The following is a 26,252-nucleotide window of genomic DNA, read 5'->3' on the forward strand; positions in this document are numbered from 1 at the left end:
ACCACATCAGGGATTCTGATTAAAGAAGCTTGTAAATATATAGTCAGTCAACTCCTCTGAAACCATTGTGACCTTTCACTCTCCTGTGTTATATCCGTGGTCTTGTCATAGGAGGAGTCTGGTTTAATGTGAATTAAATCTTTTGATAGAATTAGGACTGAAAGATAACTAGCATTCGATCTCATGATTAGCTTATTTTATGAAATCTCCGTGGACCACATGGACTCTGTCAGAGACATCTGGCAGTCTGCTGTGTTTCCCCTCTACAAACAAGGAGCCCTGAGTACAGCTGTGCAGGGCTGAAGTTAATGGGTTAGGATAACCAGCATGGAACTGTCATTGTGAGCATACTGCTCTGACAGATGCCCCTTTTTAAGGTTACTTCAGAGAAGATGAAAGAGACTCCAGATAAGAAATGTTTCTTACACTCTTTATGTTCTGTTTCAGTGATGACAGTATGGGTTATCAGTATCCATTTACTCTACGAGTTGTGCAGAAAGATGGGAACTCCTGTGCTTGGTGCCCATGGTACAGGTAAAGTCACCTTCTGCAAAAGAAAAATGTTAGTAGAATTGCAGCTTCAGATATTATACCTTTTTCATAAGCTTTCCAATTTTTAGACGTAATAAGTAGTAATGGGAAGCTTGAAATAAACTTAGGAGTTCTTCATTCATCTCTTCCCTGTGAGGTCTATAGCTAAGTTTTGCTCTTGAGACTTAGCTGATTTTGTTAACTCTACAATCCTCATCAGATTCATAGTTGATGATCAACATTTATCATTCAATACCTTCTGCTCCTTATAAATCAGTTTAGCAATTCTGAGTTCGGTAAAACATATTCTATTTACTAGACCTTATTGGAAGTCTATTTTTGTTTTTAAGAAAAGTTATAGAGATTGATTAGTCATTAGTGTTCCAGCTTGGAAAATGCCTGAGTGCTGAAGTCAGGTTTCAGAGAACTGTAATAGCCTTAGCAAACTTGAGTTGTATCGGCAGTAAAGCCACGGCCTTTGTCATGGTTCCTGCTGCTGCTGCTGCTAAGTCGCTTCAGTCGTGTCCGACTCTGTGCAACCCCATAGACGGCAGCCCACCAGGCTCCCCTGTCCCTGGGATTTTCCGGGCAAGAGTAGTGGAGTGGGGTGCCATTGCCTTCTCCGTGTCATGGTTCCTACCCACTCATAAATTTTATATGTATTTAATATGCTATTTGACAAACAAGGAAATAGGCATTGGAAAATCCCATGGATGGAGGAGCCTGGTAGGCTGCAGTCCATGGGGTCGCTAAGAGTCAGACATGACTGAGTGACTTCGCTTTCACTTTTCACTTTCATGCACTGGAGAAGGACATGGCAACCCACTCCAGTGTTCTTGCCTCGAGAATCCCAGGGATGGGGGAGCCTGGTGGGCTGCCGTCTATGGGGTCGCACAGAGTCGGACACGACTGAAGCGACTTAGCAGCAGCAGCAGCATGCCCCCTAAGTTGTCCTAACTTCAAGCATTAAGTAAATTTAGAATTTCATGAGAGGTAAATTATCTCAGATATCCACTTCCCATATCATTTATTTGCCATGAAGTTTCACATATTCATGTGGATTAACAATTGGTTATCAAATGCCTTGAAAAACTAAAGATTTGAGAAGTGTTAAGTGTGATTCACTGAATGAATAATAATTACTAACACATATTCATGCATTTATCAGTCTGAAGTTAGAAGCCCATGACAAATTGCGATGCCCAAGAAGGAAAGTAGAGAAGTAGAAAAAGAATTTTTTATTTTTTGGCCATGACTTGCAGGATCTTAGTTTCCCGGCCAGAGATGGAACCCCTGGGACATGGTAGTGTAAGCACGAAGTCCTAATCACTGGACCACCAGGGAATTCCCAGGGATAATTAATTTTGATAAACAAAATTTGGACTCCTTAGTTATTCTTTCCTCAGTAGATTGTTTTTCCCCCCTTTAGATTTTGCAGAGGCTGTAAAATTGATTGTGGGGAAGACAGGGCTTTCATTGGAAATGCCTATATTGCTGTGGATTGGGACCCCACAGCCCTTCACCTCCGCTATCAAACATCACAGGAAAGGGTAAGTACTCCAAGTCACCATAAGATGGCAGTTTTTATATGTGAATAAAAATATATACTTTTTTTGTATGTAAAATATATGTAAAATCTTCCCCAGCTTAACTGTATCATGCTGTTTCTATTTTCAGATAATTTAAATAACCAGACAAATATTCATTGATATTCTCTGTGGCACTTAGATATATTAGCATGATTATGTGGTTTCAGTTTTCCCACTTGTAGAGATAATTGTGGGGCTTCACAGATGGCACTAGCGGTAAAGAATCTGCCTGCCCATGCAGGAGACCCAAGAGACTCTGGTCCGATTCTAGGGTCAGAAAGATCCCCTGGAGTGGGAAATGGCAACCGACTCCTGTATTCTTGCCTGGAAAAATTCCATGGACAAAGGGGCCTCATGGGCTACAGTTTATGGGGTCAAAAAGAGTTGGACATGACTGAGCACCCCCCACCACACACACACACACACACACACACAAAAAAAAACATGAGTTAATTGTATTGTTGTTGTTCAGTCAGTCATGTCCAACTCTTTTCGACCCCATGGACTGCACACACATACACACAACACACACACACCACGAGTTAATTGTATTATTGTTGTTCAGTCAGTCATGTCCAACTCTTTTTGACCCCATGGACTGCAGCATGCCAGACTTCCCTGTCCTTCACAATCTTCCCAAGCTTGCTCAAACTCATGTCAGTTGAGTCAGTGAGGCCATCCACTGTCCATCCAGTGAGGCCATCCTCTGTCCTCCCCTTCTCCTGCCTTCAGTTTTTCCCAGCATCAGGGTGTTTTCTAATGAGTCAGCTCTTCACCTCAGGTGGCCAAAGTACTGGAGCTTCAGCTTCAGCATTAGTCCTTCCAATGATTATTCAGAACTGATTTCCTTTAGGATTGGCTAGATTGATCTCCTTGCAGTCCAAGGGACTCTCAAGAGTCTTCTCCAACACCACAGTTCAAAAGCATCAACTCTTCGGCACTCAGCCTTCTTATGGTCCAACTCTCACATCCGTACATGACGACTGGAAAAACCATAGCTTTGACTAGGTGGACCTTTGTTGGCATAATAAGGTCTCTGCTTTTATATGCTGTCTATGTTTGTCATAGCTTTTCTTCCAAGTAGCAAATGTCTTTTAATTTCATGGCTGCAGTCACTATCTGCAGTGATTTTGGAGCCCAAGAAAGTAAAGAAAATGTTAATAGTACATCTTGAAACCAAAGTTTGGGCATAAGTAAGATGATATATTGAAGTGACAGCATTTGGTAACCACTATTACTTAGCTCAAATGCATTCCAGGGACATAGCTGCCACCTTTAATAGACATAGTGGTCAGAATAATTAGAGAAAGGATTGACTGTTTCAAAATGGGGCACCTAAGAGTACATCTCCATGCCTCTTCTTCACACTTAGCATTCCTCTACTGCCACTCTCAGGCCAGAGCAGTTCTTCAATTTTGAAAATAAAACTTCCAAGAGAATACTAACTCCACTAACTCCAAATGCAAAAATGTTTGAAGGGAAGATTGACTAGATAGCTTGTGTGTAGAGATAGGAAGAATCCGATTGAGAAGTAAAAGGAACAGAATCAACGGCAATGTTTTAGTCACATGAAGAAATGTAGTGGGTTTTGCATTTATATGACTCTTGATGGAAATTTCCTTCGCTGTTTCTTAATACATTCCCTTTAGATAAGGTAGTAATGAAAATTAAATTTTCTTTTTTTTTTTTTTAATATAGTTGACTTACAGTGTTGTGTTCCTGGTGTCCAGCAAAGTGATTTACTTATACATGTATACATTCTTTCCCATTATGGTTTATAATCAGGGTACTGACTACAGTGCCCAGTGCTATGCAATAGGACCTTGTCATTTATCCATTCTATATATAATAGTTGGCGTCTGCTAACCAACCAGTCCATTCTAAAGGAGATCACTCCTGGGTGTTCTTTGGAAGGAATGATGCTAAAGCTGAAACTCCAGTACTTTGGCCAGTTCATGAGAAGAGTTGACTCACTGGAAAAGACTCTGATGCTGGGAGGGATTCGGGGCAGGAGGAAAAGGGGACGACAGAGGATGAGATGGCTGGATGGCATCACCGACTTGATGGACTTCAGTTTGAGTGAACTCCAGGGGATTGGTGATGGACAGGGAGGCCTGGCATGCAACAGTTCATGGGGTCGCAAAGAGTTGGACACGACTGAGCGACTGAACTGAACTAAATCTCAAACCTCCCAACCTTTTTTCACCCCCTTGGCCACCACAGTCTGTTCTCTATGGTCTTTTCTGTCTTTCTGTGCTGTTGAGGAGTGGCGGAACTCCCAGTTCCAGACCAGATTCCCTGTTTGGAACCCTAACTATGCCCCCACACACCCTCAGGCTCTCACTAACCAAGAATGAGTATTCTTTATGGACACTTGGCAAATGAAAGATCACTGGGCTAAAGGAAGCTGCAGAGAAGTTGATGTTTTGGCAGATTTTGCTCATTGGAGCAAGGTTAATTCAGTAACCTCCACCACACTTCCTTTGAAGAGGGAAAATTTTAGCAACTGAAAGATTCTTAAATCTTTGTTAGCACAGAATCTGACAGGACATTACTGTGACAAGATACTCCTGTCAAAGATGAAAAACTATTTGGCTGTAAATCTCCTTCCCTTTTTAAGAATCCCAGTGTGCAATCTGAAAAACTCTAGAGGACATCCTAACTTACAGGAAGAAGGACCTGTGTGACCTGTTAAATCTCACTCCACTTCCATTTTCAGTGATGCTTTTAGGGTACCATGGAAACCAAGCTGCTGGTGAGATATCCTTCCTTTCTGGGGAATGGGGCCACATGACTCATATCTTCCTACATGTGGCCTCTGCATGTGCTTGGAGAGTCACTTAGACAAAAGAGATATCATGGTTCAAACTTGAGATTATTCATATGGCCCCGTAAAATATATGTTTTATGTTTTTTATTCTAGTAATTTCCCTTTTAAGAGTTTATCCTAGGGAAATACTCTTGATTTGCTGACAAATTTCATCATAGCATTTGTTAAAGTAGTTAAAAAAAACTAGAAGCAACTTGTATTTTTCTCACATTAGAGGAGTGGTTAAATAAAGCATGGTATAATGATTGGATAAAATACTATGCAATCACCGAAAATGATGATCACCAGAAGTTTTTACACCACCATACATGGAAAGATACTAATAATATCATGTGAAGTTTTTTATAAAGTAAGATATAAAATTGCATATCCTGAAAAATATCATATAAAAAGGGCTGAAGAAAATCTGCCAATATTTTGACGGTTTGCCTTTATAAGGTGTCCTGCCTTTTAACTTTTTTTACTGCTTTCCAAAATTTCTACATGAATGTTTTATTTGATAAGGAGGGAAAAAAATAGGCAGTTGTTCTTATTCTTTTAAATTTTTCCCTGTTTGAATCTCATATTCATTAATAGAAAATTAAACTATATTACTTCTTAGATCTTCTCTTTTTCTAATAGTCTTATAATGTATGAAAGCTATTACTTCATTACTTTATGTTTTGGGCTAAGGATGAGCTTTCAGGCAACTTAGAGAAAAATAAAGGAAGAGGGTGCCAATAAGTAATTTAGACTATTTGAGTAATTATAGAGAATCTGGGGCTAGATCCCAAGGGGAAATTTTATTAATAAATAAAAATCACTGTCATCTGCAGATATGTTTTTTCATCAATTTTCTCATTCCTTCCTGTCTCTTCCAGCTGTCTAGCCTGTGTGTTATATAGAAAATATAGTCAGTAAAAGTCAACATTCTTTACCTGCTTACTGTAATTTGTGGTTGGCCATAAAGCATCCCTGGTAGAGATAATATAGATAATGTTTAACTGGCTGTGAGAAAAGAGACAGTACTATATTTGACATACCTCTTTTTCTTTTTTCCCCTAAACGTTAAACTTTTTATTTTGTACTGAGATATAGTCAATTAAGAGTGTTGTGGTAGTCTCAGGTGAACAGCGAAGGGACTCAGTCATACCTACACATGTAATCCATTTTCCCCCAAACCCTCCTCCCATCCAGGCTGGTGTGTAACTGAGCAGAATTCCCTGTGCTATACAATAGGTCCTTGTTGGTTATCCATTTTAAATAGAGCAGTGTGCACATGACCTTCCCTGCATACCTCTTTTTCTACTCTGATTCTAACCACCATGATATAGCATGTTTCCTTCTGAAGCATGTCAGTTTTCCCTGGGAAAGTGTCAGAAGCCAGTGACTCAAGGTCAATCCAGATTTCCTTTCTGAAAGAGTTTTCCTTGAAGTTCCCCATTTTCAAATAAATTTTTTAGAAATGATTGGTGATGCAATGCTAAACTCTTCATTGCATGATCAAACCCCAACCTTGATAGTTTATATAAACATTTGACAGCCTCTGACTCAGCCATCTCATGCAGGGAAAAAGTCACACCTGAAAGCTGTTCTAAACTGAGAGCTCAGGAAGGAAAACTGGAGGGAAATTGCCTCGGGCAAAGAGAACCATTTCACCTCTGGAAGGGAGGAGTAACAAGTAGGGTGAAGGGACCTGAGTATGACCTTTGCCAAAAAGAGCCATTCATTGTTGTGCTTGTCCGGGCTCCACCCTGGGATGTGATCCCTGTGTGTGGTCTCACGGTCATTCATAGTCATGCAATGTGTGCCTCACCCGCCGTGGTTCCTAATTGGTTTCTAAGTGGCAGCCAAGAATGGCAGAGGGAAAATTTCTTGCTGTTGCATCCTAGGCCCCTCAGTGTCTCCTTCCTCCTGATTCCCACGCCACCTCCTTCCTCGTGTTGACCTCCTCCTTGCTTCAGAGCCTAGCATGCTGGTTAATAGGACCACAGAGGTCTGGGCAGGTCTTAGCAAAATCAGGTTTTTTTGAGTCTGCTATTCCTTTTGTTAACCATGTCAAATAAAAAAGCACCAAGAGGCAAGAGACAGGTAATGAAACACATGGTGTTTTTTTATATTCATAATTTTGTTTATTTATTTATTTTGGCTGTGCCGTGTCTTCATTGCTGTTCAGGCTTTTCTCCAGTTGCGGTGCTCGGGCTTATGGCAGAGGCTTCTCGTTGCAGAGCACAGGAGTTAGGGCGCGAGGGCTTCAGTAGTCACAGCTCCCAGGGTTTTGAGCACAGGCTCAATAGTTGTGGCGCACGGGCTTAGCTGCTCTTCAGCATACACATGGTGTTTTGATAACTCTTGTGTTACGACTTGGCATCAACATGCAAATGATTGTGGCTTTGGGTTTTAACGCTCTGGTGACTGTCCTCTCAAGGTGAGTTTGTCTGTACCCTTTCTTATTTAATCCAGGTCTGGCCTCTGTGTTCCGGTGATATTATTTCTCATAGCCTCTGTAGAGCCTGCAGCATACTAATAATGTCCCCTGTCCCTGTTAAAAAAATAAATGTCCTAACCTCAACACCCTTGACTTGAAAGCCAGCCCGTATATAAGCTGTTTTTGGATTTCAAAATTGTAAAGTAAACAGGCAGTCCTTGTTGGTTTTGTTTTTGTCATTTAGTAGCATGCAGAAATTTTTCCCAAAAAGCTATGGTCATTTAAGTAGAAATTTGATCAAAGATGTTATTGATGTAATATCTGGGAATAAATGTACAAATGCTCTCTTTGCTCAGACTCTGGTTTGGTTGTATTTTAAAGTAAAGTAAATGAGGTTGAGTCACCAAGAGGATGATGCAGAGCAGGTGACCATTCTAAACTCCCTCCTACCCCTTCTCCCGTTCCTCTTGTTTCCTCCACCTGCAGGTGGTAGATGAGCACGAGAGTGTGGAACAGAGTCGGCGTGCACAAGCTGAGCCCATCAACCTGGACAGCTGTCTCCGAGCTTTCACCAGCGAGGAGGAGCTGGGGGAGAACGAGATGTACTACTGCTCCAAGTGTAAGACCCACTGCCTGGCAACCAAGAAGCTGGATCTCTGGAGGCTTCCCCCCATCCTGGTATGTCACAGCCTCACCTCTGAGAGTAGCAGTCTAGCTTGAAGGAAAGAAGCTGTGAACAAAGAAGAATTTTTGAGAATAATGTTTCTTGCCACAGTGTTTAAAATGCTTTTGCTGGGAATTCCCTGGCAGTCCCGTGTTTTGGACTCGGCACTTTCATTGGCAATTCAGTCCCTGGTAACTAAGGGAACTAAGATCCCATAAGCCATGCAGTTCAACCAAATATTTACATACATAAAGCATTTTTGCTGGTGTATGCAGACCTGAATTGTCCTACAGACATTTACTAGTTTTGTATCCTAAAGAGGGTGCAGCCCCCAGTCATATGGACCAGTAACTGCAGTTGAGGGAGATGTGCGAGAAGTGCCCCAAGTGGTAAAGCCTGGTGAGGCTGAACTTCAGGAGAAGGTGGAAGCACTTTTAGCTCTAGGGAGAGAGGAAGCTTGAGGCTCGCGCTTTACAGACTGTAGAAGAGCAGGGGAGCCTGAGCCTCCAGTCCCGCTGTGCTTGGTCATATAGGCGCAGACACCGCCGAATTAAATGTGTGTGCACCAGGTACACGAGGGCTAATATGTTCTTTCCAATTTGATGCGCTTCTGCCTTCTTCATTCATGGATTAGGAGCCTCTCCTGTTGATTGTCAAGAGTTGGAAGTGTCAGTTCTTCCTATTCATTTAAGAAAGCTTTTTTCCGTAAGGGAGGAAATCATATCGATAACCAGACCTTGTGTCTATTTTTTTATTCATATCTTCTTCCTACCACTCTGTGAGACTGAATGTAGACAAGAACAACTCCCTAGGGAAGGAAGCACAAGAAATTGCTAACAGGGATTGGCTAGCTCCAGAGATAGCTTCCCTGGTAGCTCAGCTGGTAAAGAATCCACCTGAAATGCAGGAGACCCCAGTTCAATTCCTGGGTCAGGAAGATCCCTGGAGAAGGGATAGACTACCCACTTCAATATTCATGGACTTCCCTGGTGGCTCAGCTGGTAAAGAATCCGCCTGCAATTCTGGAGACCTGGGTTTGATCCCTGGGTTGGAAAGATCCCCTGGAGGAGGGCATGGCAACCACTCCACTATTCTTGCCTGGAGAATCCCCAGGGACAGAGAGGAGCCTGGTAGGCTACAGTCCATGGAGTCGCAAAGAGTCAGACACAACTGAGCGACTAAGCACAGCACAGGGATGGGAAGCTGAGCATAGGGACAGGCTTGAGAACAGGTAGGTGGGAAGGGGTAAGGTGTATTTTTTTTGATTGAGGTATATAGTTAACATGGAGTTAAATTCATAGATTTAAAATATCTAGTTTGATGAATTTTGACAATTATTTATACTCATATCACCATCACATAAAACATATCACATATCATGAAGTAGCAGCATTTATAAAACTGTGTTTTTGAGACAGGAGACTCAGGTTCAATCCCTGAGTTGGGAACATCCCCTGAAGAAGGAAATGGAAACCCACTCCAGTATTCTTGCCTAGGAAATCCCACAGACAGAGGAATCACTCTGGCAGGCTACAGTTCAGTCCATGGAATCACAAAGAGTCAGACATGACTTAGCAATGGAACACAAAGAATAATGAGGAGTAAATGTTATGTTGATAGCTTGATGGGCTTTTGTTACATCCACATACCAGCATGGCCCTTCGAGAGGGATTCTCTTTATGTAAATAGTAAGTAGTTAAGCATTTAGGGTAGAGGTAGCCACCCAAATATCTGTGCCCACAATCAGTTAGTTCAGTCACTCAGTCATGTCCAACTTTTTGTGACCCCATGAACTGCAGCACGCCAGGCTTCCCTGTCCATCACCAGCTCCCGGAGCTTAAGCAAACTCATGTCCATTAAGTCGGTGATGCCATCCCACCATCTCATCCTCTGTCGTCCCCTTCTCCCGCCCTCAATCTTTCCCAGCATCGGTCTTTTCCAATGAGTCAGGTCTTTACATCAGGGGGCCAGAGTATTGGAGTTTCAGCTTCAGCATCAATCCTTCCAGTGAATATTCAGAACTGATTTCCTTTGGGATTGACTGATTGGATCTCCTTGCAGTCCAAGGGACTCTCAAGAGTATGCTTACGATAGGGAGCATAATAACATTGTGTTTAAGCCTGAAGAAATTCATTGCTTTTGAAAAGAAAGAGAGAAGCCAGAAAGGAAGAGGGAGATTCTTATGCTCTTCAGGACAGTGAAACCCCATGATCATAGCCAACAGAAATGTTAAGAAAGGAGAGGCCTCCTGTTGGAGGCTGGGTAACTTTCAGCTGTTAAAAACACCTTCACTTTTCTTCAAATGATTCAGTCTATAGTATTCTAGCCTCGTGTATTTGTGAGTGGATGATATTGGAGAGAGGTAAAGGTCAGTATGAGTCACAAGCCCAGAGGACATGGAAGAAGAGGCTCCTATGATGTTGAAGACATTTGGGAGAGAGTTTGGATCTACACCGATTATGAAATTAGGGGGATTACCGTTTTAGCCACATAGCTAAAGGGCAGTGGCCTCTTAACTAGGTTACATAAGAACATATATTCTTTGCGGGGGGGAGACATATTTTTGGAACATTTACATATGTTTTAGACTTTTTTTTTAAGTGTGTAATTTGTGTCTTCAGAACATGTTACTACAACTGTTTTCTCTTCTCCAGATTATTCATCTCAAACGATTTCAGTTTGTAAATGGTCGATGGATAAAATCACAGAAAATTGTTAAATTTCCTCGTGAAAGTTTTGACCCTAGTGCTTTCCTGGTGCCGAGGGACCCAGCTCTCTGTCAGCGTAAACCACTCACACCCCAGGGGGATGACCTCTCTGAGCCCAGGATCCCAGCAGGAGAGGTGAAGAAAGCAGATGCTCAGAACTCCCCTGGGGAAGACGCCGTGCTCCTGAGTAAGAGCCCGTCCTCACTGAGTGCCAACATCGTCAGTAGTCCTAAAGGTGAGGAGCCCAAGCCGCATTCTGGAGGGCGGCCTTCCTGGGACCCCTCTAGGCTGCACGTTTCCCTCCGTCTTCCACTCTAGAGCAACAGCTTGGTTGTACCAGGATCCTTCTGGACTCAGGTCTATCTACATTTGAGCTGTGTGAGTTTTAGCAAGAGATACATCCTCACTAAATCTCTTTTCTCATTCATAAAAAGAAGAAAATACTAAGTTCACAGAGTGAGAAATTGATACATCAAGAATTAAGCACTGTAGAGACCTCCCTGGTGGTCTAGGGGTTAAGAATCCACTTGCAGTGCAAGGGTCCAGGGTTCAGTGCCTGGTGGGGGAACTAAGCTCCCCACCTGCTGCAGGACAACTAAGCCCAAGCACCTCCACTACTGAGTCTGGGCACTGCAAGGAAGGTCGTCCCTCATGCCATAACCAGGATCCAGTGCAGCCAAATAAATAAATATTATTAAGAAAATGGAGAGCAAAGCACTTTACATAGTGCCTGGCATTTGGTGATTATGAATGATAGTTGTCATCCTTGTTTGCTTATATCAGAGGTTCTCAAAGTAAAATTTGGGGAAACCCCTAGAGGGTGCCTGAAACCCTTTCTGAAGATCAGAACTGTTTTCATAAAAATACTAAATGTTTGGGAATTCCCTGGCAGTCTGGTAGTTAGGACTTGGCGCTTTCTCTGCTGTAGCCCTAAGTTCAGTCCCTGGTAAGGAAACTAAAGATCCCACAAGCCATACAGTGCAGCCGAAAGAAAAACACCAGAGCTAAATATTTGCCTTTTCACTCTCATTCTCTCACAGGTTGGCTTAGAGCCAACATATATGTGATATTGTCAATGAAATATATGTGTCTCTCAAATTCCTCAGTTTTAACTTCTACTATGGTAAATATATAACATGGTAAATATTGATAAATGGAACTCACAAAAACAAAAGTTCTCAAGATCCTCAACAATTTTTAAGGGCATATAAGGGAGTCAGGAGCTGTTTGAGACCTGCTCCTTTGCAGGATTGTTGTGAGAGGTAGAGATGATAAAGTTTCCAATGTCATGCTTTGCAGGAATAAGTGCTTGATAATTTGTGGTCATATTTTTTAATCTAAAGAATGCATATTTGTCAAACCCCTTCATCTAATATTATTTTGAACTGAATCTGCCCTAAATCATCTTTCTGCTCTTTTTCTACGTCCATACTTAACTGTACTTCACGTTTTTAGGACGTTGCTGCCTTGAGAGGGTTGGCATTGAGGAAGACAAGAATGTAACTTATTGGCCACATAATAGGAGTAAATCCTCGCCAGTCAGGATGCCCGTCTTTACCTTTTTGTGTACACTTGTGCAGTTGACTGCAGAGTTAGCTTTTGTTGGCTGGTTTAACTTGTGACATTTGGATTTATCTTTTCTCCCCTTTCACAGGTTCACCATCTACATCAAGAAAAAGTGGAACCAGCTGTCCCTCCAGCAAAAACAGCAGCCCTAACAGCAGCCCTAGGACTTTAGGGAGGAGCAAAGGAAGGCTCCGCCTACCCCAAATCGGCAGCAAAAACAAATTGTCGAGTAGTAAGGAGAACTTGGATGCCAGCAAAGAGAATGGGGCTGGCCACATTTGTGAGCTGTCTGATGCCTTGAGCCGAGGGCACATGCTGGGGGGCAGCCAACCTGAGCTGGTTACCCTGCAAGACCACGAAGTAGCTTTGGCCAATGGATTCCTTTATGAGCATGAGGCATGTGGCAATGGCTACAGCAATGGTCAGCTTGAAAACCACAGTGAAGAAGACATTACTGATGACCAAAGAGAAGATATTCATGTTAAACCTATTTATAACCTATATGCAATTTCGGTAAGTGGTTTCTTGTATGATTTTTAGAGTGATCTACCTTTTCAGTGGTTGGTTTGTTCATCTTCATTCATTCATCATTTTTTCAGAGCCTGCTCATTTGGAAGGCATTGAGCTTGGTGATAGACTAAGTTAGCAGTAAATATCTTGGCCTTTTGGGTAGAATCCAAGATGCTCACAGTTTAATAAAGGGAACAGTCATATAATCTTCTAGGTGGAGTCACAGGCTTAAGCCGTTCAGAAGTGTGTGTTTCTGAGGAGTTTTGCTTTCCAGAAATAATTACAACAATAGAATGGTAAGATTCAAAGTTTTAAAATTTTCAGTTTTCCTTCTTGGTTTGTTTTTGGAAGAAGGAAAACACTTTTCCTTGGATTGGATCCTTACACCTGCCCTGGCCTGAGTATTGTCAACTACTAATACACCTCCACTTTCTTCTCTCTTACAGTGCCATTCAGGAATTCTGGGCGGGGGCCATTACGTCACTTATGCCAAAAACCCAAATAGCAAGTGGTACTGTTACAATGACAGCAGCTGTAAGGTAAATGTCCCCGATCTTTTCATAAAAGAAACAGAAATGTCAACAGATCCAAAAGACATTTGTTGAAATAATGGATTTTCTCCAGAATTATTGTTGTTTAGTCACTAAGTCATGTCCTACTCTTTGCAACCCCATAGACTGTAGCACACCAGGCTCCTCTGTCCATGGGATTCTCCAGGCAAGTATGCTGGAGTAGGTAGCTATTTTCTTCTCCAAGGGATCTTCCTGGACCAGGGATCAAACCTGTGTTTCCTGCATTGGCAGGCAGATTCTTTACCACTGAGCTACCAGGGAAGCCCTTTCTCCTGAATAGAAAGTAGTTGTTTCTATTAGAATCCATATATAGATGCCTTCAACATAAAGGAATATAAGTGACACGCAGGGAATTCCCTGGCAGTCCAGTGGCTGAGACTTGTCAGGGCCTGGGTTCCATCCCTGGTCAGGGAACTAAGATCCCACAAGCCACACAGCATGCCCCTTCACCCCAAAAAAGTGATATGCAGAGCAGAAAATGAAAATAGTGAAAAAAATAGAAGGTATTGATTAATGATAAAAAGTTATTATCTTTTGAGCTATTAGAATTTAATGTGTTATTTTGTTTTCTATCATTCTTTGGACTTGTCTATGGCCTGTATATTTTCCCAAAACCAAACATTGAAAATAATGGTTCTTATTTTAGGGGCAGGTATGAGATAGCCAAAATATTAAGCTGATTGGAAGCAATCAGTTTTAGTCATGCAAGAGGGTTGGTCCTCCCTTCCCTGGTGAGGATTTAGAGTCAGCATGTATGCTGTGTGCTTAGTCGCTCGGTTGTGTCTTACTCTTTGCAACCCCATGAACTGGGGCCTGCCAGGCTCTTCTGTCCATGGGGATTCTCCAGGCAAGAATACTGGAGTGAGTTGCATTCCCTCCTCCAGGGGATCTTCCCCACCAGAGATTTAACCCAGATTTCCCACATTGCAGGTAGAGTATTTACCATCTGAGCCACCAAGGAAGCCCCGCTTTTTTGTTAAAGACTTTTCTTGCTCCTCCAGGAACTTCACCCTGATGAAATTGACACCGACTCTGCCTACATTCTTTTCTATGAGCAGCAGGGGATAGACTATGCACAGTTTCTGCCAAAGATCGATGGCAAAAAGATGGCAGACACAAGCAGCATGGACGAAGACTTCGAGTCTGATTACAAAAAGTACTGTGTGTTACAGTGAAGCTGCCACTCTGGCTGCTAGGTAGACTGGTGATGAGGGAGATGACTCCCTGTAGCTGACATTTGGCAAAAGCATCACTGAAAGGCAAGCTCAGTGTGTACTTATTTTATCCTGTGACCCTGAAGCACAAAGTTTAAAAAACCCTAATTAAAATAGCAGTTAACATACCAGTAGTAATAATTTTGTTTGGAAGTGTCTCACGTAAGCTCCCTGGTAGAGAGCTTTCAGGCAGAGCCCACCATTAGCCTGTAAACAAAAGGGTTTGGCACCAGCCACCTGGGACCAAATAAGAACTAAATTGTGCTTGTCCAGACATGAACAACCCTGTAGCGAATATAGTTTACCAATAATCATAACAGAATACTACGAATCTCCTTGGAGTCAAAAGTAAAACAAAAAATTGTAGTGTTGTCTGGGGACGACATGATATGCTACCTCCTTTTTCCTGAAGTTTTATTCCATTGTAGCGACTGACACGATGGAGAAAGCGAGATCATGAAGGCGTGTGAAGGATTCTTACAGCATGGACACAGATTTTTCAGTTTACTTTTGAAACCATTTTCCCGCTCTTTCTATATCTTCATTGCTTTTTGGTTTTGTTGTGTGTCATTGTAGTAGAGACATATATGAGTGGTCAGTCTGAAAGGAGGCTCTCTCAAGAGCTGCGTGCCTTCTCCCCAGGGCTTGGTTGGGAGACCCTGTAGGAAAAAAGAAAAGCATCGTGGGAGATCCAGCTAAAATAAAATAGCCCTCCAGATAGAGGCAGCTTGCTCTGAGGGTACTTCAAGTGCCCTCAAAAACATACCCCTCCACTGCTGGGGGTGGGCGGGGAGTGACGGCCGACATTGACACCATCTTTCCACGCACCGTTGCACAGTGTCTGAGAGGGAACAGGGCCACAAAGCTAGATGGTGTTTTGCAGTTAGTGGTTGTTTGTTCTTTGTTTCTTTGTTTCTTTGTTTTGCACTTTAAAAAAAGAATACGTGCAGATGAACTTTTCAAAACTTGTTCATATTTGATGGCTGTAAGGGCTATAAATTAACTTGATGGGGTTGTTTTCCCCTATCATATTAAATTTAAAAACAAGATACATCCCAAACATTGATAATGTATAAGTATTTTTAATGCAGTTGGGAGATTTAGGAAGTAGATGTTTTGTTTGCATCTCCATTCGCTTTTTTTCAGTAGTGCTGGTCATCAAAAGTTATGTTTCCTTGCTCACTTCATTTTATCCTCCAATAATTCAAGACTGGAACAAAAATATAAATGTTATTTATTTCAGGCAGCATTTTTTTTCTGTGTTGTTTCTAAATATATATTCAAGGTAAATATTTCACTTTTTTACTCATCTGGACCCTGGAAGTTGATTCTCATTAACTGTCAGATTCCATTACCCTTCCTTCCTCATAGATAGTAGGTACCAATGTAATTAAGCATTTGTGTTTTGATACCTAAGGTCGATTACTAACCAGTTCTCAGAGGATTTACAAAGGTAAATGGCTGAGTTGAAAGCCTATTCAGAAGAAGACTATAATTGCAAGTAGGAAGGAGGGGCCTAAATGCTATAATATAATGAAGTCAGACAAAATGCAGACTTGAGAGTTTCATGATTTTCAGTGTATAAAATCTGTCCATTCCTAACTGGACAAGTCCCATGAAAAAGTGGAAGATTTTAAATAATTTCCTTACAGATGTTTTATTTAAGCAGGTAGCACAATCTACTAATGTTGTTTGATCTGTGTTTGTTACATTGGTTGTAATTAATTTTTTTAATTCATGACTAGCAGAAAATTTATTAAATTAACTAACTACATTCACCTTGTAAATTACTGTATAAAACTTGTTGACAATGCACTGACTTTAGAAAGATGTTAATGTACATAAATAGAGTGTAAATAAAATAGTGTTGATGTACTGAAATATGAACTGTATAAAAAAGTATTGGTAATTGTATATGGAGTGTACCTGTTTCTCTGTAACTATTACCCAAACAAATTAAATACTGTGGATGCATCTGTGTGCTCTTTTTCCTCTATACAAGTAAACACAAAAATGTCAAATTCTTTAGCCTTCCTCTCTGTGACCCTGTTTTAATTCTCCTATTTGAATACCTACCTGACTTACAGATTTGGAGGTTCCATCTGTGAGAGAATGGAAGGTGTGTTGAATGTAGAACAAGGTACTTGCAGCGACCAGATAAATTTGCTTCATATCCCTGTTAGGAAAGTGTTTGGAAGACATTGAAAGGGTTCAGGAGAAGAGTAGCTTGCTCATTTGAAACTGAGAATTGAAGAAGGAGTTTTTGCAATAGTTTTCATGCAGATTAAGGAATAAAGTGAAGAAGAGGTGCACTTCTTACACGGTGCCTGGAGATGACCCTTAGTTTATAGAGATCGCTGAGAAACCAGGGACATATCCCAGGTGGTGGTTCTGAGAGGTCTCCAGGGAGCCCATTGACAGTGTTAAGAAGAGTTGAAGATTTAGAGTTAATGGGACCTTCACATTCAGTCCTGTTTTATTTATCTTTAAAATCAGAATACCTGCCTCTTGGGCTCATTTTTAGAAAGTGAGGTATACAAATGCCTGACAGTTTTCTTGGTAAGTGCTCAGTGAATGTGAAATCCTACCCCCATGAGATTCAGTCTTATTTGACAAAGAGATTTATGTATTCGCTTATTACACTGACACTCAAAGAATTTAATATCTCTGCTTACATTCTCCAAAACACAGGAACAGACATTAAAAATGTATAGAGTGAAACATGTTGAATCGGCAGCAGTAGTAGCTTGTTTAAGGAAACGAACAAACAGAAAAGGATCCAGAATGAAGCATCACTTCTAAAGTGCAGTCTGTGTCTCTGGCTTTTTAAATGACCACCTTGAATATTTTCATCCTTGTATCTCAAACATTGTTCCTGGCACACAGGAAGTCAGTAATATGTAAAATATGTGTTAATGAAAAAATAAGAATAAGGGACAACTTTGGAAAGAAACAGCATAGAAAGATGGGCGGGTGTTTCACTTCTAGTCCCTGAACGGCCCTGTAAACTGAGAGTGGTCATCAGCCTCCCAGCCTCTCTGGCTAAGGCAGTTCATCATGGACTCTCTCTTCCACTTGGTGGCATTGCCCACTTCATTGTATATACCAACGAACAGGAGCAAGTAGATGAGTTGGCTTATTTTCCCTAACTGTTTTAAAGATTAAATAAGAATTTTAATAGGCTAGAGCCAGAACGTGAAGCTTAGGGAACAAATATCCCAGCTTTCCTTGATGACGGATCACCAGGTAGGTTCCTTAGTATTGAAATCATGAGGTCAGAGATATACCTACCTCTGTGATGAGAGACCCATACAAGATGGTGCAATAAAAGAGGCTGCCAGGCTTCCCTTGTGGTCTAATGGTTAAGAATCCACCTGCCAAGGCAGGGGACATGGGTTTGATCCCTGGTTCGGGAAGATCCCACATGCTTTGGAGCAACTAAGCCCTTGTGCCTGGAGCCCTTGCTCCACAACAAGAGAAGTCACCACAATGAGAAGCCTGTGCACCTCAGTGAAGAGTAGCCCCTGCTCACCTCAACTAGAGAGAACCCTCAAAATGGAAAAAACGCTGCCTTTAGCTTTCGTAGCAGTGGAAACCAAGGTAATAAATAGTGCAGTAGTTGCACCTTCAGAGGCCCATAGGGGCTAGGTTGGGAGCAGAGTGTCAGAGAAGCTGGTCCCGCTGTGGAGAATGGGGAACAGTGGGGACTTGTGAGTTCTAGGACACCCATCCCATCTGAAGGCTGCATTTGTTTGTTGCCACGCAGGAATGCGGGCCCCAGTGTTATCAAACCTCTTCCACCCCAAAGAGAAGCCAGAAATCCAGGTATTTATACAGAAGATCCAATTTAGAAATGTTGGCAGGGCTTTGTTTTGTTTTGTTTTGTTAATTTTTAAACATCGTACTGTCTAAATAAAAGTTATTTGCAAGCCAGATACTACCCACTGGTTTTATGCCCTCTGGTAAGTAGAAAGGCTTGGAGTCCATTATCAGGGTCAGATTCTGCTTCTTGCCATATTACAACTATGCACTAAAACAAGTTCTTAATTTTCGTTTTTTCATTCCAAGTGTGTTTATGTTTTCTCTTTTTCTTTAACTTTTATTTTATATTGGAGTACAGCCAATTAACAATGTTGTGATGGTTTCAGGTCGACAGCAGAGGGACTCAGCCACACATATACATGTATCCATTCTCCTCCAACGGACTGGTTCCAAATTGGGAAACAAGTACGTCAAGGCTGTATAGTGTCACCCTGCTTATTTAGCTTATATGCAGAGTACATCATGCAAAATGCCAGACATCCAGCACAAGCTGGAATCAAGATTGCAGGGAGAAATAGCAATAACCTCAGATATGCAGATGACACCACCCTTATGGCAGAAAGTGAAGAGGAACTAAAGAGCCTCTTGATGAAAGGAGAGAAAAACCTGGCTTAAAAGTCAATATTCAGAAAACAAAGATCATGGCATCTAGTCCCATCACTTGATGGCAAATAAATGAGGAAACAGTGGAAACAGTGACAGACTTTTATTTTCTTGGGCTCCAAAATCACTCCAGATGGTGACTGCAGCCATGAAATTAAAAGACGCTTGCTTCTTGGAAGAAAAGCTGTAAGAAACCTAGACAGCATATTAAAAAGCAGAGACAGTACTTTGACAAGTAAGGTCTATCTAGTCAAAGCTATGGTTTTTCCAGTAGTCATGTATGGATGTGAGAGTTGGACCATAAAGAAGGCTAAACACCAAAGAATTGATGCCTTTGTACTGTGGTGTTGGAGAAGACCCTTGAGAGTCCCTTAGATTGCAAGAAGATCAAACCAGTCAATCCTGAAGGAAATCAGTCCTGAACGTTCATTGGAAGGACTGATGCTGAAGCTGAAGCTCGAATACTTTGACCACCTGATCCAGAAAGCCAACTCATTAGAAAAGACCCTAATGCTGGGGAAGATTGAAGGCAGGAGGAGAAGGGGTGACAAGAGGATGAGATAGTTGGATGGCATCACCAACTCAATGGACATGAGTTTGAGCAAACTTCAGGAGTTGGTGATGGACAGGGAAGCCTGGCGTGCTGCATTCCATGGGGTCGAAAAGAGTCACAACTGAGCAACTGAACTAAACTGATTCTCCCCCAAACTCCCCTCTCTCTCAGGCTGCCACATAACCTTGAGCAGAGTTCCATGTCCTATAACAGTAAGTCCTAAAACAAGTCCTTCACACCCTCAGATTTCTCGTGCCCAATGAGAATACCATTTCAAGTTGTTATTAGAAGGAATAAATAATGAATGTAAATAGGCACAGGCCCTGAGACCTATTGGGTACCCAAGTCACAGTATTCTTTCCCCACTTAGAGCAGCAGAACACAGGTATACCATAACTAATACTAGGATCAAACTCATTACCAGTCAAAAAGCGTACCACATAGGAGTGCATGTACAGAGCTCCGCGGTCAGTTCTCTAGGGGCAGCTGCTCCCAACCTGTCAATTCAAGAGCATCATCAAAATCAGCCAGGAGCTGGGCCTCCCTGGTGCCTCAGTGGTAAAGAACCCCGCTGGCAATTCAAGAGACAGGGGTTCGATCCCTGGTCTAGGAGGATCCCACATGTGGCAGAGCAACTAAGTCCATGGGCCGCAATTACTGAGCCTGTGCTCTAGAGCCCACATGCCACTCAGCCTAGAGCCTGTGCTCTGCAGCAAGAGAAGCCCCGGTGATGAGACGCCTATGCCCAGCGACTAGAGTGTAGCCCTCTTCTCCAAAGCTAGAGGCAAACCTGCACAGCAACAAAGACCCAGCACAGCCAAAAGCAGATTTTTACAAATCAACTAGGAATTTGTTAAACGTGCTGTTTCCAGAGTTCCACCCACATTGTCATGTAATATCTGTGCTCTCTGCCTGTTGACACCCAGATTTATGAGATCATCTCCTTCCACGCAGTCCAAATCTCTGCATTTTAGCAAGTTTTCAGGGGAGCTTCTTTTGCAGCCGGTTGGCACTGTCCTGTAGACTGGTCATTTGTGGAAACCACCTCTTCAGAGAATGAGTCAACTTCCAGTCTAATTGGGGAAAGATGGCATGCTCATGCACACAAGTAAGGGAGGTTGGTAGATATAATTGTCTCGGATGAAGTGCTGACCGTGGATGGTAGACAGTAGCTGTTGGCAGAGTACTTCAGGAAAATCATATAGGAAGGGGGAGTGAGCTATGCCATGAAGCAAAACCAGGATTTTCTCTTTTTTTTTTTTTCAACTTTTTATTTTGTATTGGGATATAGGTGATTATACCCCAATTATAAGAAAGCCTTCCTCAGCAGTCAATGCAAAGAAAAGGAGGAAAACGATAGCATGGGAAAGACTAGAGATCTCTTCAAGAAAATTAGAGATACCAAGATAATATTTCATGCAAAGATGGGCACAATAAAGGACAGAAATAGTATGGACCTAACAGGAGCAGAAGATATTAAGAAGAGGTGGCAAGAATACACAGAAGAACTATACAAAAAAGATCTTCATGACCCAGATAACCACGATGGTGTGATCACCTAGAGCCAGACATCCTGGAATGTGAAGTCAAGTGGGCCTTAGGAAGCATCACTATGAACAAAGCTAGGGGAGGTGATGGAATTCCAGTTGAGCTCTTTCAAATCCTGAAAGATGATGCTGTGAAAGTGCTTCACTCAATATGCCAGCAAATTTGGAAAACTCAGCAATGGCCACAGGACTGGAAAAGGTCAGTTTTCATTCCAATCCCAAAGAAAGGCAATGCCAAAGAATGCTCAAACTACTGCACAATTGCACTCATCTCACATGCTAGCAGAAAAACATCTATTTCTGCTTTATTGATTATGCCAAAGCCTTTGACTATGTGGATCACAATAAACTGTGGAAAATTCTGAAAGAGATGGGAATACCAGACCACCTGACCTGCCTCTTGAGAAACCTGTATATAGGTCAGCAAGCAACAGTTAGAACTGGACATGGAACACCAGACTGGTTCCAAATAGGAAAAGGAGTACGTCAAGACTGTATATTGTCACCCTGCTTATTTAACTTATATGCAGAGTACATCATGAGAAATGCTGGGCTGGAGGAAGCACAAGCTGGAATCAAGATTGCCGGGAGAAATATCAATAACCTCAGATATGCAGATGGCACCACCCTTATGGCAGAAAATGAAGAACTAAAGAGCCTCTTGGTGAAAGAGAGGGGAGAGTGAAAAAGTTGGCTTAAATCTTAACATTCAGAAAACTTAAGATCATGGCATCCAGTCCCATCACTTCATGGCAAATAGATGGGGAAACAGTGGCTGAGTTTATTTTCTGGGCTCCAAAATCACTGCAGATGGTGATTGCAGCCATGAAATTGAAAGACGCTTACTCCTTGGAAGGAAAGTTATGACCAACCTAGACAGCATATTAAAAAGCAGAGACATCGCTTTGTCAACAAAGGTCTGTCTAGTCAAGGCTATGGTTTTTCCAGTAGTCATATATGGATGTGAGAGTTGGACTATAAAGAAAGCTGAGCGCCAAAGAATTGATGCTTTTGAACTGTGGTGTTGGAGAAGACTCTTGAGAGTCCCTTGGACTGCAAGGAGATCCAACCAGTCCATCCTAAAGGAGATCAGTCCTTGGGTGTTCATTGGAAGGACTGATGTTGAAGCTGAAACTCCAGTACTTTGGCTACCTGATGCGAAGAGCTGCCTCATTTGAAAAGACCCTGATGCTGGGAAAGATTGAGGGCAGGAGGAGAAGGGGACAACGGAGGATGAGATGGTTGGATGGCATCACCGACTCAATGGACATGGGTTTGGATGGACTCCGGGAGTTGGTGATGGACAGGGAGGCCTGGCGTGCTGTGGCTCATGGGGTCGCAAAGAGTCAGACGTGACTGAGCGGCTGAACTGACTGACTGAAGGTGCATGGGAAGCACAGTAGATGATAACAATCAGGAGAAACCGTGTTGTAAAGGCCTTGGAAGGTCAGAGCAGCTCTTATGGAAGTGTTTCACATTGCCAAATATGCTGGTGTGGTTGCAAAACATGGGTTTCGTTACATGCACACCAATCTGACATCGTTTAAATAAATTTGTACTTGCTGTAACAACTTTCTCTCTTTAAAATACACAATCGACTTCTGCTGAAATTTTTCTTGGTGCTGAACTTTGGACTTTACCTGAAGCCCAAGAGGAATGCAGATGGAAACCAGGCTTCAAGAAGTTCACAGGGGGGAAAAAAACAAAGGAACCAGGCAGGAGGTGGAGGGAACTTTGGAGAATCGAGAATCGTGGAAAGGGGGAAGGAAAGCATGCCAGAGGAAAGAGCCTGCTCAGTGTGTTTGGGAGAACAGAGGCGAGGAGGATCCAGAGAGAGAGGGTGCTGGTGGCGGCACCTAAAACCTTTGGGGGCAGGCATCTGCAGTTCTTCATAGAGGGATCCTCCACCTTGGTGCCTAAGCCCCAGCCCTCACTGGGGTTATAGAGAGGAGGCCTTCATGTTGAACCTCGGCGGGGAGCAGCCTCAGGATGGATCAGGAGACGCCTGTCGTCAGCAGGGCAGCTCTGGCCCCCTAGTCCAGGGCCATCGCCTTCACTGACACCTCTGCTTCCTACAGGACTGTGTGACTCGGGTGGGTCCCTCAACTCCTCTGGCCTCAGTTTCCTTGTGCATCATGAAGGGTTTACCCGAGGTCAGTAGCTCTTCAGCTTTTATTTTGAAACAACACTGGGGCAGAACCCTTTCGGCCAACTGCATTTTACCCGCAGGCCCTATATATCGCTAAAGCAGGTGAGGTTGGAGGTGCTCAGGTGGAAGTGACGGTCGAGGATAGGGTACGGCTTGAGCAGCTCTTGAGAGCTCTGGATCAGGTGCTCCGCAAGGCCCCTTGGATACTAAAGGATTCAGGAAGGCCATCACGGGGAATTCCCTGGCGGTCCAGAGGCTCAGACTCGTGCTCTCACTGCCTCAGCCCTGGGTTCAATCCCTGGTCGGGGAACTGCACAAGCCAGACTGCACAGCCAGAAAAAGGAAAGGAAGAAAGAAAACCGATCGTGATGCAGTGCTGATCCCCAGAGAATGGTCCCCAGCAACAGTGCTGTCAAACCCAAGTTCCGGAGCCTGGCCCTGAGGCTAAACAAACCAAAACATGGGAGTTTGGAGCAGAGAGAGAGTTCAGTCACTCAGTCATGTCCGACTCTGCAACCCCATGGACTGCAGCACACCAGGCCTCCCTGTCCATCACCAACTCCCAGAGCTTACTCAGACTCATGTCCATCGAGACAGTGATGCCATCCAACCATCTCATCTTTTGTCGTCCCCTTCTCCTCTTGCCTTCAACCTTTCCCAGCATTGGGGTCTTTTCCAGTGAGTCAGTTCTTTGCATCAGGTGGCCAAAGTATTGGAGTTTCAGCTTTAGCATCAGTCCTTCCAATGAATATTTAGAACTGATTTCCTTTTGGAGCAGAGAAAGTTTTATTGATAGGGTGGCAACTGAGAGGATGGGTGGGTAGGTTTGTCTCAGATCCACTTTACTGGCCGGCCTGGGCTTAAGGTTTTTAGGGATAAAAAGGAGGGGATTTCAGAGTGAGTGATCATCTTATATCAGTCCTCTGATTGGTGCCTGGTGAGGTAGCATGATGAAGTTTCGCAAGAAAACACCAACCACCTGGTTCCAAACAGCCTGGGGTCTTCATGCTTGTGGTCAGCATGTAGTCATCTTCCTCCACCGGATGTGGGTCTTAGTTTCTGCAGAACAGCTCCAAGGTGTGAATCAGGTTTTCATGTATAATTGTGACTCTCTGCATGTGCTCAGTTGTGTCTGACTCTGCAACCCCTGGACTGTAGCCTGCCAGGCTCCTCTGCCCATGGGGATCCTCCAGGCAAGAATACTGGAGTGGGTTGCCATTTCCTGCTCCAGGGGATCTTCCTGACCCAGGGATAGAACCTGAGTCTCCTGCATCAGCAGGTGGATTCTTTACCACTGAGCCACCTGGGGATCCCATGTGTGACTAGGACTCTGTTTTATAGCTGAACTATAATTTCCTGATCGTTTTTCCTTTGCTTCTGTGTTCCCTCACTTCCCTAATTAGTAACCGCTTGAATGTGCTTTTCAAACTCAGGGAAGGCCTGAGACCACAGCCTTTTTCTATTGGGTTGGCCAAAAATTTCATTTGGGTTTTTCTGTTACCTCAACTCTTTGGCCAAGCCAACACAAACAAGAAATGAGGGGGCGGTGGGGACTGGGGGCATGGAGAATTCCCTGGCAGACCAGTGGTTAGGACTCTGAGATTTCACTGAGGGCCTGGGTTCCATCCCTGGTTGGGGAACTAAGGTGCCACAGCCACATGGCACAACCAAAAAAAGAAAAAGAAACAGGGTGCTTTTGCACCCACGAGGGCCCCATAGGGTCCTGCTCGATTTCAACAGGAGAGCATTCTCATTTGTCTACTGGAAACGACCATGCCAGCAGAGTGGGCCTTTCAAAACCCATTTTGCTTCTCTTGGTACATCTGGGCAGGGAGGGACAGCCAGCCAACTAGGGTGAAGGCCAGTCAGCTTCCCTCCCCTGCAGAGACCACTGGAGCAGGGCTGGGGCAGGGCACTTACCGGGAGCCAGCCCCGGGGCCTTGGCCTCTCGTGCCACCTGGAGAACGTCCCAGCTACCACTCCCTGTTTGCAGAGCTCCCAGTGTCTTGGAGCTGCAAATAAACATCCTCTCACTTTGGGAGAGATGGGAAAGGGCGAGGACAGTTTATCACTCATTCATCAAATGTTTATTGAGTTCCTGCGTGCGTGCATGCTCAGTCACTCAGTCATGTCCAACTCTCTGCGACCCTGTGGACTGTAGCCCACTGGGCTCCTCTGTCCATGGGATTCTCCAGGCAATAATACTGGAGTGGGTTGCCATTTCCTACTCCAAGCAATGTTCCTGACCCAGAGATTGAGTCTGAGTCTCTTGCGTCTCCTGCATTGACAGGCAGATTCTTTACCACTGCGCCACCTGGGAAGCCCTATTAAGTACCTACTCTGTGGCATAAAAGATAGTCCTCTGCTTGGAGTCAGGAGAGAAGCTGAGGAAAGCACTCAGCCGTGGAATGCTCATGTACTGTTTGCCAGACCCCAAGCTATGCCTGTTTCGCTCCTTATTTATTGCTCACCACAGCTGTTAGGGATGCACTATCATCTCCTTTTACAAATGAGGAACCGCAATCAGTGAGATTACAGTATCATGACAATCACTGAATGAGAAACTGAACATGAACTGCTTTCACAACAGATAACACTTATGCAAATGCAAAGTATTATTGTTCTATAAGGAGGTAAGGAGAGGAAGTAGGTGTCCTGTAAGCAACCCCTCTTCCTGGAAGATGGAAAACTCTCAGGAGCAAACAGCCACGCAGTGACTCAAGGGAGACCAACGTCCTAGCTTTGTTCTCATCTCCCCTGGCGGCCCAGGGCCTTTAGGAGCCAGACAGACGGAGGAAGGGATGTAGAAGGGGAGGTGGGACCAGGGAGGGGGAAAGGATGGGCTCTGGGGCGGGTCAAGGCCACGAGCTCCAAACTGGACTTTGGAGCATCTGATAGGATCTTATCAGGGATTTAGCAGGGATGTGATGGTGTCAGAGGCTGGATGGGAAAGACCAGGATTGAGAGATCTGGTTTCAGGAAGGCAG

At 43.4% G+C, this 26,252-nt stretch overlaps 1 protein-coding gene across 1 annotated transcript in view; it reads left to right on the plus strand.

The window, feature by feature from the left end:
- Positions 1 to 16,527, plus strand: part of USP32 (ubiquitin specific peptidase 32) — a 164,461-nt gene extending 147,934 nt beyond the window's left edge. Inside the window, exons 30-36 of the mRNA XM_068977410.1 lie at positions 448 to 534; positions 1,961 to 2,081; positions 7,844 to 8,035; positions 10,676 to 10,964; positions 12,384 to 12,808; positions 13,252 to 13,344; positions 14,379 to 16,527. Coding sequence (XP_068833511.1) covers positions 448 to 534; positions 1,961 to 2,081; positions 7,844 to 8,035; positions 10,676 to 10,964; positions 12,384 to 12,808; positions 13,252 to 13,344; positions 14,379 to 14,552 — 1,381 coding nt within the window. The 3' untranslated portion in view covers positions 14,553 to 16,527. The remainder of the gene's footprint in view (positions 1 to 447; positions 535 to 1,960; positions 2,082 to 7,843; positions 8,036 to 10,675; positions 10,965 to 12,383; positions 12,809 to 13,251; positions 13,345 to 14,378) is intronic.
- The last annotated feature ends 9,725 nt before the right edge of the window (positions 16,528 to 26,252 follow it).

The sequence above is a fragment of the Capricornis sumatraensis genome, chromosome 8 (genome assembly GCF_032405125.1).
Source record: "Capricornis sumatraensis isolate serow.1 chromosome 8, serow.2, whole genome shotgun sequence".
Lineage (NCBI taxonomy): Eukaryota > Metazoa > Chordata > Mammalia > Artiodactyla > Bovidae > Capricornis > Capricornis sumatraensis.